Source organism: Sminthopsis crassicaudata, chromosome 2, assembly GCF_048593235.1.
Source record: "Sminthopsis crassicaudata isolate SCR6 chromosome 2, ASM4859323v1, whole genome shotgun sequence".
In the NCBI taxonomy this organism is placed as follows: domain Eukaryota; kingdom Metazoa; phylum Chordata; class Mammalia; order Dasyuromorphia; family Dasyuridae; genus Sminthopsis; species Sminthopsis crassicaudata.
Window position 1 is genome coordinate 372,322,392 of NC_133618.1, and position 13,321 is coordinate 372,335,712.

Sequence of the window (13,321 nt, forward strand, 5' to 3'; positions counted from 1 at the left end):
TGGGACTTGCTTCTAACCTAAACAGCAGGAGATCTCTTGGACTTGACCTATTGCTGGCTTGCCTGAATATAGGATCCACTGGATTGTGCTCCATTTTTATCCATGTGAGAGACATCTTTCTTGCCCATCTTCTGGATTATCTTGTATTGGAAAATTATGTCACCCCATCTTTTTGTTGGTTCTGCTGCTCTAGAATTCATTTTGAGGTGTTATTTTATAGTTGTTTAGAGGTGAATGTTAGAGAGTTTAGATGAATTTCTGCCTTATTCTGCCATCTTCTTTATGTCTAATTTTCTAATAATCTAATTTTAAATAAATTGATTTTGTTTGTTCAAAGATTTTTCATTTGTCTAATATCAAAATTATTTATTTTATTTCTTTTGATTTTCTCTATACTGATTAAAAACTCATCCCTTATCCATAGTTGTTAAAAAGTATTTTCTTCCTTGGTCCTTTAATTTTTGATGTGATGATTTTCTAGATATATTTACATTTTTAGCTTACTTTGGTATATGTTATGACATGTTGACCTAAACCTAATTTTATGCCCTCCTAATTTACAAAAGGCATTAAATATTTGAGTGAATTTTTTTGTTGACTTCTAGGAATAAGTAGGATATCATATTATTTGCAGTAAATAAAATCATTATTTTGTTTCCTCTTTGCCTATATTTATGCCTTCAATTTCTATTTTTGCCTGTTCCATTGACTAGCATTTGTAATATTATATAAAAACATAATTGCTTTAATCTTGATTTTACTGGACAAGCCTCTTTGATTTATCTTTTATGTGTAGTGCTTATGTTCTTGGCTTTAAATAGATACTCTGTCATATTAAAAAAAAGGTATTTTTATTCTTAATGCTTTTTAGTTTTCAAGAAATGTGTTCTATTTTGTCAAAAGCTTTTTTCTGCATTTGTTGATAATCAAAGGTTTTGTTGTTATTGTGGTTTATTATATTAGTAAATTTCCTACTGAACCATTTCAGCATTTATGGTATAAATTCATTCTGGTTATTATGTATAAACTTTCTAATATGTTGCTGTTGTCTCTGCTTATATTTTTGTTTAATTTGTATGAGAGAAAGAGAACGAGTAGGTGTGGTCAGATGAGTGTAGGTGGGTTGATAATCATTAATGGTTTTTGTTTTTGCTTTTTTTCCTCACTATGTTGCCTTTTCCTGGTATAGATAGCAAGATGATATGCATATATACATACATACATACACACACATACACACATACACACACATATATTTTAGGATACTTTTTCTATTTTTGTAAATAATTTACGCAATCTTTGAATGTTTAATAGAATTTAATATAAATCCATTTTGTCCTGTGAGGTTTTTTTACTCTGTGAGAATTTATGGCTCCTTTATTTTGGGTTTATGTTTTGGGGTTGTAAAAATTATCTACTTTTTTATACTAATTTAGGTATTTTATATTTTTGTAAATATATATTTAATTTAGTCAAGTTTGTTAGCATATAGTTGGGCAAAAGAGCTTCTACGATTTTCTTTTATTTTTTCTTCATGATTGCTGAGTTCTCATTATTCATTTTTTTATTTTTTCAGATTCATTAATGTTTTATTATTTATTTTATTACTTTATAAAACCAATTCCTACTTTTACATACAGGTTTTTTTTCCTTTCTGCTTTTTATTTTGTTTATCTTTTTTTATTTTCAGAATTTCTATTTTGGCAATTTGTTATTGTTGTAGTTGGTTAAAAAAAAAAGCAACTTGTTGCTCTTCTAGTTTTATTTTAGTTGCAAGCCCACTTTATTGATCTTTTTTTTTCTTTTGCTGATGAAAATGATTAGAGAGTTAAAGTTCTCTCTCTAATTTGCTTTGTCTGCATTTCAGAAGTCTTAGCATGCTATTGCATTGTCTTTTATTGATGAAATTACATGTTATTATGTAATTTGTTTTTTGGCTCACTAATTTCTTACAATTAAATTATTTAATCTCCATTAAAATATAAATCCTTTCTTCTGTTGTGATTTGAAATTAAGGAAAACAGAGACAGCAAAGTTCTAAGCATGTTTATTGGTAAAGTTAGCATTACCAACAAATGGGATCTTTAGGGCCTCAGTAAAACAGAGACTCTGAACAAGGGCTGAGGAATTATGTTTATGTTCAAAAGGAGAAGCATTCAAAAATTAGAAGGCAGCATCATAGATGAGGAAAATAATATGATTGGTTACAAAGTCAGAAACACTGTATATATGAGAGAACCATATAATTGGCTGTTAATTTAGAATGTAAGGCTGGCAATAATTCCTCTTTCCATATTGTCATTATGAAAAGCTGATTCGTAGTATCTACCTGCATGGCTAATGTTTGTCAGTGTCATTCACATTTATGGTCATAATGACTAATGTAATGTTTCCCTCCATTATATCTTATTATATTTTTTACTCTCTTTGTCTTCCTTCTCCTGTCACAGGGAAGAATTTGGCAAAAGGAAAGGTGTGATCAGCACTAGGGATCTACACTTGAAGTGATCTGATTTTAATTTTTTTGCCTTCACCCAAACCCTTATTACTGGTTTTTACTTTTCCAATCCTAGTTATGTAATCCACTCTCTGAAATTTGTTTTGCTTGTATCTATTCTGGCCCTATTCTGTTTTTTTAAGCCCTTTTCTTCTCTTTCCTTTTTCTCTGCCTATTTCCTGGCTGTATCTTATGTATTATTTTACCAAATTCTGTGTATGTGTGTGTGTTTGATCTTTCTTTGTTAGGTTCAGACTAGAGTGATGTACCTTTGTGATTTCTGCTCCATATCCTCCGTTCATTTTTATAATCTTCCCTTCAATTTTGAGAAATTTATGTTTTCTTCCTCATTTTTTTCTTTAGAATATTCTTTTCCTTCCTTTTTCTTTTAAAAAGTACTATTTGAAAGATTTTTTTTTTTATCAGTATAGATAAAAATAACATATAGAAAGTTAAGAGGGTATGGAATGTCAGGGAGAAAACATGTATTCACAAAGTATTCAATTCCAAAGTAAAATATGTGGTCTTAAAAAAATATCCATCAAAGCTCCACATAATTAATTCAATTACTGCAAACAACTTCTCTGAATAAGATGAAGATATTGTAGTTATAATATTTTCATTGTACCTTGTACATTGTATGGGAGGCTGTTTGAAATAGATGAGGACTAAATATTTGTACAGGAGATGCCTTTGGCCTGCTTGCTAGACTTAAGGTTAGTCACATAGCCAAACTACATGGACCCAGTTAGTGCCATAGGCCTCTTCTACATTTGCAAAAACTTCTTTAGCTGCCCTTTTATTTACTTTTTTTTTTCATAAATATTCCTCGTCTTGCCTGCCATTCCTCTCTTTTATTACTTTACTTTTTCTTTCTCTTCTGCTTCCTGCTTCTGAAAATTAGTATCAAGAACTTTCGAGTGTTATCTTTGTATTCCTCTTCTTGTTTCTGACTAGTCTATACAATTGTGAAATAACTGTACTGAAAAGTCATAATTCTGTAGTATTCTTTATTCATAATTCCATTCATAGCATCTGACATGCCTCTTTATCTTTCCCCTCCCTCTTCTCACCTTAAGCTTTCCTTGCCAGGAGGTGGTCACCCTCCCTCCATAGGGTGCCAAAGTAGTCATCATTCTTGAAAGATAGGATTTTTACTCTTCAGCCTCTGTTCTTCTGTTTTTCATGGTCTAGGTCAGGAGCCAGTATGGCAACTACACCAAATGAGTTTACCTGACTCATGATGTATTAAAACCTCAAACCCATTGCCATTCATACCACCTCATCCTCATCTTATTTAATTCCTTCTTATTCAGATTCTAAAGGAGCCTTATAATTCTATTTTTAAATATATTACTTAATTTCTTCCAGATCTTCTTTTGGTCTTTGTGACCAAGGTTTGTTTGTTTTTTCTCTGAAACTCTACTTAAAAGATGTTGTGGGGTTGCTCTTTTGTCTTTTGGGTAGGTGTAAATTTTAAGAGTTCTTTATTCTTTTGTTCAATTGTTCCACCAAGCTCCCATCATGACATAGGACCTTTCTTCAGATGCTATAGCTTTTGGCTCTATTTTTATGCCATCCTTGGATAGATGGAAGAACTTACTGATGTTTTTCTTTGGATTTTTTGGACAATATTCAATCTGGTGATTGTTTTAAATAACCAAGGGAGTAAAAGTTGGAGATCTGGGCTCTCTGCAACCTTTGACTTTGCCAAAGTGAAAAATGCTGTCTTCTTGCTTTATAATAGATATTTTAAAATAAAATTTCAGTGAACCACAGGTCAGGAAAAACAAAGAAGTATGTGGTATAATTTTTAACTTTTCATATAAATTCTGGAAACATGTTACAAATAATTTGAAAACTATATTATACTATCACATTAAAGTTAATTATTGACACAAAAATATTTTAATCAATTATTAGTGGGTTTTTTATATTATTATAATTACTGTTATAATTATGTAGAAAACAAAGGGAATCATTACTTAGTCAAAATAAAGTACACACCAAGAATTCAGAAAACAAACATTTATTTGTGCAAAACAATTGTGCTGGTAATTGAAAAAAATGAATAAAAAACAGACCCCACTTTTATGAAGTTTATTGCTTAAAGGGGGAAGGGGAATATGTAAACAATTATTTATGAAAATGACGGTAAAAGCTTAAATGGGAACATTTACCTAAAAAGAACGAACATGACATTTAGCATTCTAAAGTTAAAACAATTTGTAGACATAACACATTAATGACATATATAACATAATTTTAAAAAGTGAATATATTAATTTAAACCATGCTCTTAAGAGCTTTATGCCAAAACAGTTCATTTCAATTTCTTGGCAAGATATTTAGGGTATTGCAGTTCTAAAGCAACATTGTCATGTGATAATTTTTAAAAACCCGTAAAACCCAACACAAATACTTCAGGATTGTCTGTTGTGGTTACTTATATAGAAAATTAAAAACCCATACTAGATATCAAACCTAAGTGAAAATATATTTTAAAAAACCCCACATAACCATCTTAAATTTTCCATGATTTTGGGGGCCAAGAAATGAAAGGACAGAGATGTGCTCCAATTTAAGACAAGCAAAATTGTTAGTGTCATCCTTATTTAACCCCCCCCCCCCTTTTGAGGCTGGGGTTAAGTGACTTGCCCAGGGTCACACAGCTAGGAAGTGTTAAGTGTCTGAGACAGATTTGAATTCTGGTCCTCCTGAATTCAAGACTGGTGCTCTATCCACTGCACCACCTAGCTGCCCCCCATCCTTATTAATTAGAAACCATGATTAAAAGATTGAAATAAATACATTTGTATTTTAAATGATAACTTTGCCATTTTATCTGTATTTTTAATTGTAAAATTTATGGAACCTATATTTTACATATAAATGGACAAAAATAATAATTCTTGTTATCTTATAAGGAGAAGAAAAAATGGATTTTTAATTCATTGCCCCTTCAAATTGTAGGCTCTCTTCTGAATTCAATAAAGATGTAACTGTCACTGTTATGTTTCTTCTGTACAGGGAGAAAACACCCGCTCCCAGAAAAGAAAATAACAAACTATATGTATCAGCTGTGTAAGTCTCTTGATCATATGCATAAGTAAGTGACTCAGTTTATAAACATAAATCTTCATATGAAAATTTAGCACTTAATTAAAATATTTTATAATACTTGTATTAATTTTATTTTTCCTTTTGTGTTGGTATAGAAATGGAATATTTCATAGAGATGTAAAACCAGAAAATATACTAATCAAGGTAAGATGTTTTACATAAAAAAATGGTATTGGGCTTGACATGGAATTCAAAATTCTGTGTCTTATCTTCCAGAGTTACTAGGGGTGTACCAGATATTAAGTAAATTTTGAATCTTAAGAGAATACAATTTTCAGATTCAGTTCAATTCAGTGTCCTTTTACTAATTATTTATTATGTGTGCCGAGCACCATGCTAAGCATTGCAATAATATAAAAATTTAGATAGGATCCCTTATCTCATGTAACAGTTTAACAGTCTAATAAGTTGTTAAAATACAAACATATATTTTAATGGATTTATGATTTCATTGGTGGTATTGTCTCAATGCCTTCTCACTCTTTGCAATTTTATAGGTCATTTGTAAAACAAAATCAATATTTAGACTGGCCCTTGAGCAACAGATAGGTTTATACTGGGTTAGTGTATCTTTCATAAACATTAGGCTTTGACATAGGAAGAGTGGTGAAAGAAGACAAACAAGATACTATATGTTACCTTAGAGGAAAAGGTGGTTTCTCATCTTTTACAGGAAGATTTTTCAAACTCTCTTAATTCTAGTGTCTTCCTTCTTTTAATTATTTCCTATTTTTCTGACATATATTTCATTTATACCTTTTTGTTTGCTTGTCTCCCCCAATAAATTGTGAGCTCTTTGAGGGCAAGGATTGTCTTTTGCCTCTGTTTTTATGTCTAATGTTTCTGTTTTTATTTCAGATACTAGTAAATATTACTGTTTGGATTGACTGATTAAAGGGAAGGAATCAGAAATCTATACTGAGAAATGCAATTAGTAATTAGCCTTAATAATCTTGGTCAAATCACTTCACTTAAAGCCATTTTTTTTTTTATCCTCAAAATATGGTGTTCATTGCAATGCCTACCTCATATCAATTGTTTTGAGATCAAAGAAGAAAATTATGGAAAATACTTTTAACTATAAAATGTTATTACACTTGAGTTACTCCCATGGGTATTTATATCTGACATCCTGCTATAATTGAGATATGAAAACATTTAATATGAATGAATGAAGTTCTAAACATAGGAGTCACCACTGAAATTTCTGATGAGCTTCCAAGAAGCACAGGAAACAGCTATGGCTTTTTTTTGTTTGTTTTTTTTTGTTTTTTTGTTTTTTGCTGAGGCAGTTGGGGTTAAGTGACTTGGCCCAGGATCACACAGCTAGGAAGTGTTAAGTGTCTGAAGCCAGATCCAGGTCCTCCTGATTTCAGGGCTGGTGTTCTATCCATTGCACTAACTAGCTACCCCATGGCTATTTATTTTTAATGATGTTGCTGCATAAGGGGATAGAACAACAATAGAAAAACAATTCTGTGCCTCTCTAATAGAAAGAAAGCTGCTAAGTACTAAAGGAAATTTAGAGAAGATTGGAGGTAACAGGTTGGGTGGACACAGCAACTAATTAAAAACTTTTAATTTAATTAAATTAATTTAATTAAACACGCACACACACATTTTTTAAAAATTACTTTTTAATACACATTGCTTTATGAATCAGAGCAAAAGTGAAAAGCATGAGAGAGAAAAAAATAGAAAAAAGAAGGGAACATAGCATGTATTGCTTTATATTCAGTCTCCATAGATCTTTTTCTGGATACAAATGGCATTTTCTGTCCCAAGTCTATTGGGATTGCTTTGGATCACTGAACCACTGAGAAAGACCAAGTCTTTCATAGTCGATCATCACATATTCTTGCTGTTACTATGTACAATGTATGCCTGGTTCTGCTTGTCTCATTCATTATCAGTTTGTATAACTCTTTCCAGGCCTTTATAAATCAGCTTGTTCATCATTTCTTATAGAATAATAACATTCCATTACCTTCATTTACCACAGCTTGTTCAGCTATTCTCCAGTTGATGGGTATCCACTCATTTTCCAATTCTTTGCCACCACAAAAAGAGCTGCTACAAACATTTTTGCACATGTGGGTCTTTTCCCTCTTTTTATGCTTTCCTTGGGATACAGACCCAGTAAGGACATGTGAGATTAAAAAGTATGCACAGTTTGATAGTCCAGATTGCTTTCCAGAATCATTGGATCATTTCACAACTCCACCAACACTGTTTTAGACGTATACATGCACATCAATGAGAGGCACTTTGGTACCGTGGATCGGCTGACCTCAGAGCTAGAAAGACCTGGGTTTAAGCTTGTGTTTTAATCAGTGAGCTGTAAATTTCAGAAAATGTGCCAGATTGCATTGGTATAGAGAGAATGATTCTACATTGATGAAATCACAAGTCTAGTCAGTATCTCTAATTTGAATGGCAGAAAACCCCAACTGTTCAGATTGTATCTGTTACAGTGAAGACTAAAAGCTTTCATTGGGCAATAACACCAAGTTTTTTAGATAGTATGGTTGTTGACTGTTGGTCAGAGGGTGCAGTTTTCAGACCTGACCTAGGATGTACTTTGTTCTAAATGAAAGGAAATTTATTGTTATTTTATATATTTTACCGATATCATTTTAGGATGACTTTAAATATTTTAAAGCTTGTAGTCATTTGGAAATAGATATCAAATATTGATTTTCATGGTAACTGTAAATATTTGTTTATAATTCATCAAATATAAAGCCCATCATCATTTAGAGGGTGATTATGAATGCCAAAAAAGGTCAGTGATTTATTGTTTTGCAGAATGTTTACATCTTGGTAACTTTTTCACTAATGCATGTTTGAAGCCAATTTCGTTAAAGAAGCTGCTGAATCAGATCCATTTTATTTGGGCTTTAAAATTTTGGGTTTTTTCTTGCAGCAGGATCTTCTGAAATTAGGAGACTTTGGGTCATGTAGAAGTGTTTATTCTAAGCAGCCATATACAGAATATATTTCTACTCGTTGGTACCGGGCACCCGAGTGTCTCCTCACAGATGGATATTATAGCTACAAGATGGATATGTGGAGTGCTGGCTGTGTGTTTTATGAAATCATGAGGTAAAATAATTAGCTATTGTACTTAAAAATAAAAAAAATGCTCAACTGAAAATATTACTAATTACATTTCATCCTTATATGGTAGAGTTAAATAGAATCAGGAGGTTGACTAGATGATTTATAAGATCCTATCAAGCTCTTAAAATTCTGTGATTTTAAAATAAGCTAAATTATAAGTCTGGGTTAGTTTTGATGGTTTGATGCTACTTCATCCTTGATTTAAGAGCAATTCTGTAGCTTATCTTGGTTTTGTTCTAAACTAAAAATTTCCCTTTTTTTTTTTTTTAAATAATTTTGTTTCTCAAATACTGATCATTGATTTGTATCCAAAAAGGAAACATTAGAGTTTGGGAGTTTTGTTTTTTCTACTGTTGATCACAGCTCTATCAAAGTAACTCTGATTAATTTGATGCTTTGATGGGAGTGGATAAGAAGAAAAAGGCTCATAATCTTAATTCTTTGTTCTCAGGGGTAAGGAATCAGGTAAGATAGTGAGTGACCAGTTTTATCAGAATTAGGCTTCTTGTGATCCATTAGCAACCTAGGTTAGCTCTTAGTCCCTGAGCTGCCACGGCTATTTTGATTTTGTGTGGAGAGGGAAAGATGACAAGCAAAGAAAAGGTATATTAGAATCTAAATGAGTAATATCTCCTCTAATTCCCCACCCCAATAAAGCTCTAGAAGGAACAATGATAAAGAAAACCAAAGAGAAGCAGTTATAAACTCTTCTATCCAGTCCTAGACTATGCAAAAAGAAGTCCAGAATCATGTGCTTGGTCTACGGGGAGATAAGTCCCATGCCATGGCTTGTAAAGCAAAGTGCAAAAGTATCTCAGAACCAGAGCAAAAGGCAGAACCAGAGCAAAAGGCAGAACCAGAACAATCAATCAGTAAACATTTAGGTGCCTTCTATTTGTCAGGCACTGCGTTAAGCCCTGGGAATACAAAGAGGCAAAAGACAGTCCCTGCCTTCAAGGAGCTTACAATCTAAAGGGAGATAAAACATGCAAACAAATATATACAAAGCAAGCTAGATACTGGATAAATGGGAAATAATTGAAAGAAAAGTACTTGAATTAAGAGGAGTTGGGAGAGGCTACCTAGGGCTGTAGTTTGTGTGGAGGAGGGAGAACATTCTATACTTGGTGCCTAGAGATGGGAGTGTCTTGTTTGTGAAATATACAGGAGGCCAATCACTATATGGAAGAGTGGTAGCAGTGATGAGATCTAGATATGGGATAACTAAATGAAACTAGGGTTAATTGAGGTCTAGTGGCAGGTTCAGGGTACAGGAAGTCAAATGGAGTTCCCCTACAACCCCTTTGGATTCAGCCCAAGGATACAGAGTTAAATGAGGTCTAGTGGTGGTGCAGAATCCCCTGTAAAGGAATTTACAGACCCGAAAACCTAGATTGATAAAAGAGGTTTATTATGGGGTTTGAAAGTAAGGTTAAAGTTTAGTTAGTAAAAGGTGTTAGGTAAAGAGAGGAGGACACCAGAACCAGTAGTTCCAGTGGGCAGAGAGTTGGCATGATTACTATTGCAGTAATCAAAGCGTGAGGTGATGAAAGCCTACATTAAGGTGGGGTGGTGTCAGAGAAGAGAAGGGGGGTTTTGGGAAGATGTTGCTAAGGTGAAAATGATAGGCCTTTGGGAACAATTTGGATATGGGGTGAGGTGAGGAATCCAGAATGACTTCCAGATTTCGAGTCTTGGGGATTGGGAAGGTGATGTTGCCCTCTACATTAATAGGGATAGTGAAGTGGGAGAGAGTTTAGGGGAAAAGATAATGAATTCTGTTCTGGACATGTTGATTTAAAAATTTCTATTGGATATCTAGTCCAAGATGTCTGAAAGGCAGTTGGAGATATGAGATTGGAGCTCAGCAGAGATGAGATATAGGGCAGGATAGGTAGATTTGGGAATTATTAGCACATAGATGGAAATTAAATCCTTAAGAGCTGATATGATCACCAAGTGAAATATAGTATAGAGGTGAAAGAAGTGATTATATCATTTAATAACAGTTTTAATAGAGTGATAAGGTCAAAAGGCAGATTAAAAGGGCTACAGAAGAGAGAGGAAAGTAGAGGGTCTTTTGAAAATGACCTTTACAAGGAGTTTAGTTACAGAGGGCAGATGAGTTATAGGATGACAGCAGGCATGGAAAGATCAACTGAGAAATTTTTCAGGATATGGGAGACATACAGTATGAAACTCGAAGAAAAATTACTTGAGTGATGGAGAAAGGAGCAATGGAAAACAAGGAGCATTCCAACTTCCCTTCCTTGACTAGTAAGCTGAGGAGAATGAGTGAAGATATAGCCATTAGTAGAAAGGATAGTCAGGGAAGCTGTGCCAGGGAGAATTATTAAATTCAGGTAAGAATATTAAAAGGAAAGAAAGAAAGAGAAAAAGAAATAGATTAAAGATGAAGAGAAATTTATTGCCTATGGCACAGGTATTCCACATGACACAATGGAAGAGCTGGGTGAAGTTAAAAGAAAACTTTGAGTTGGAATGGTTAAGGATATTGGGAGTGAGCAACTAAATAGGAGAGTGTGTGGAATGGCATTCAAATGATCTATTGGAGTTGGGATGAATGTGAAAGCTATGACCCAGGTATGTGAAGGTTCATCATTGAGTGGAGAGTACCATTTCTCTACCTTCAAAGGAGAAACTAAGAGGCTTGATGTCAAAGGCAGAGCTCCTCTTTTTTTGCACTGGAAGTTCTCCATTTCCCCAGTTAGGAGACTGAAATGGCAGGAGAAGAAGGAAAATACCTTGTACTGCTACAGATGTAAATGGTTGCTTTGTGATATAGTGAGAAGATGCCTGACATGGCCCCAACAGCTTTCCTAAGGAATGCCTTGCTTTTATCAGGAGATAGAAGACTCAGTGCTCTGGGCTTTAGGGTACCTGTGGTCTGAATGTACTTTCTTACCTGAGATGGTTGGCTGTGAGGCGATAGAAGGAAGTGCCTAGTGTGACCCTTTGGCAGTCTTTCCTCCTTCTGAAGAGACAAGGCTGGACCTGTGCCCAGGCCATAGCAGGGAAAACAACCAGAACAAAGTACCTGTTACCAATTACAAACTTTGGTTGAGACTTGTAAGGTTCATAAAAAGTGGCAGAGGCAGTTCCAGGTTCAGAACCGTGCATAAAGAAGGGAGCCAAAGTAAAAAATCTAAGCTGAGTTGTCAGAAAATTGAGCCCAGGAATACTGTAGAAAGTGGGGCCACTTAGGAACAAGCAGGGTTTGAACCAATCAGCTTAGCACATGGGAAGAAGCAAAGTTTGACTTCAGCATAAAGTCCTAATCCTGAAATTGGGGCTAGAAATAGGAATAACAAAATGCCAAAATTATGATGGCCTGGGAGAAACCTAAAAGGTAAGCCAAGAAGAGAGTAAGTCCAATTAGGGATAAAGAAAAGAATGTCCTATCAACAAAGACTTTTAAAGGTACTTGGAAGAAACGAAGTAAAAAATAATGTTACATGAGATGACTCTAAGGAGGACTGAATGTCCAAGAGAATTAATGGTTTAGAAGAGATAATAGTAAAGAATTGAAGAATTGAACTATCAGAAAAATCAAATGGTTCAAACAGAAAGTAATGTATCCAGGAAACAACAAGAAACATTGAAACAAAATAAAAAGATAGTGTCAGAGAAGAGAGACAGGTGGGTGGAGGAGAGTTATAAAATAGGATAGGGAAACTATTTTAGGTGGGTTTGTAGAGTTTTCAATATTTGTTTAGTAGATTTTAAGACAATACTTTTACTTTAGTAATTCAGAATTTAAAATAAGCATATTTTTAATGAAGAAAAAAAAAACACAAATACACCTTTAATCGAGAAAAAAGCACAAAACCAGCTTTGAAAAACATACATTTAATTCTAAATTACTGCTTATTTTGAGAATTGACTTATATTTTTGGATTCTTCAATATCGGTTATTCATCTGGATACAAGATAAAGATTTCTCCAATGCCTTAGGAGATCTCTTTTTTCCTATATTTCAAAAAATATTGATTTTATTTAGAACTTCACAAACATAAAAAAAATTCCTTACACAAAAGAGAATCAAAAGAAAACTGCATATAAAACAATCTCTAGATTTCTTTTTTGAAAAAACTATGAGAAATTAAACATTACTTTCAAAGCTATTCTAATTTTCTAATTATTCTTAGCAAATTTTCTCTTCTGTACATTTTTTAAAATGTTTCAATGGTCCCTTTCTTTTCTCTCTCTCTCTCTCTCTCTCTCTCTCTCTCTCTCTCTCTCTCTCTCTCTCTCTCTCTGTCTCTCTCTCTCTCTCTTTTTTTTTTTTTTTGGTTGGCATATTGCTAGCTTCCTTCTCCCTAGCAACCCCCAATTAAAAAAGAAAAATCATAATCCCTTATGACTGGTAAGCATAGTCAAGCAAAATCTTCATTGTCATAACTGTCTTATTTTTTTGTTTACATCCCCAATGATTTGCATGTAATAAATACTTAATGACTTTTCTTTCATTTATTCATCTGTCACAGAAAGAGAGAAATAGCAAAGTGCAAAAAAGATTCTGTGTTCTTCCTCACAGTCTAACTATAAGGAACATAG

The 13,321-nt window shown here is 33.4% G+C and overlaps 1 protein-coding gene across 11 annotated transcripts in view; it reads left to right on the top strand.

Annotated features, from left to right (window-relative positions):
- Positions 1–13,321, top strand: part of MOK (MOK protein kinase) — a 73,488-nt gene that overhangs the window by 41,129 nt on the left and 19,038 nt on the right. For 10 of the 11 annotated variants that reach the window (XR_012486598.1, XR_012486599.1, XM_074291224.1 and 7 more), the window contains 3 exons: positions 5,528–5,606; positions 5,716–5,764; positions 8,547–8,725. Coding sequence is in view for 9 of the 11 variants with exons in the window: in XM_074291224.1 (XP_074147325.1) it covers positions 5,528–5,606; positions 5,716–5,764; positions 8,547–8,725 (307 nt within the window). In the remaining 2 variants the exon portion in view is untranslated. The remainder of the gene's footprint in view (positions 1–5,527; positions 5,607–5,715; positions 5,765–8,546; positions 8,726–13,321) is intronic. The other variant, XM_074291223.1, reaches the window with a different exon arrangement.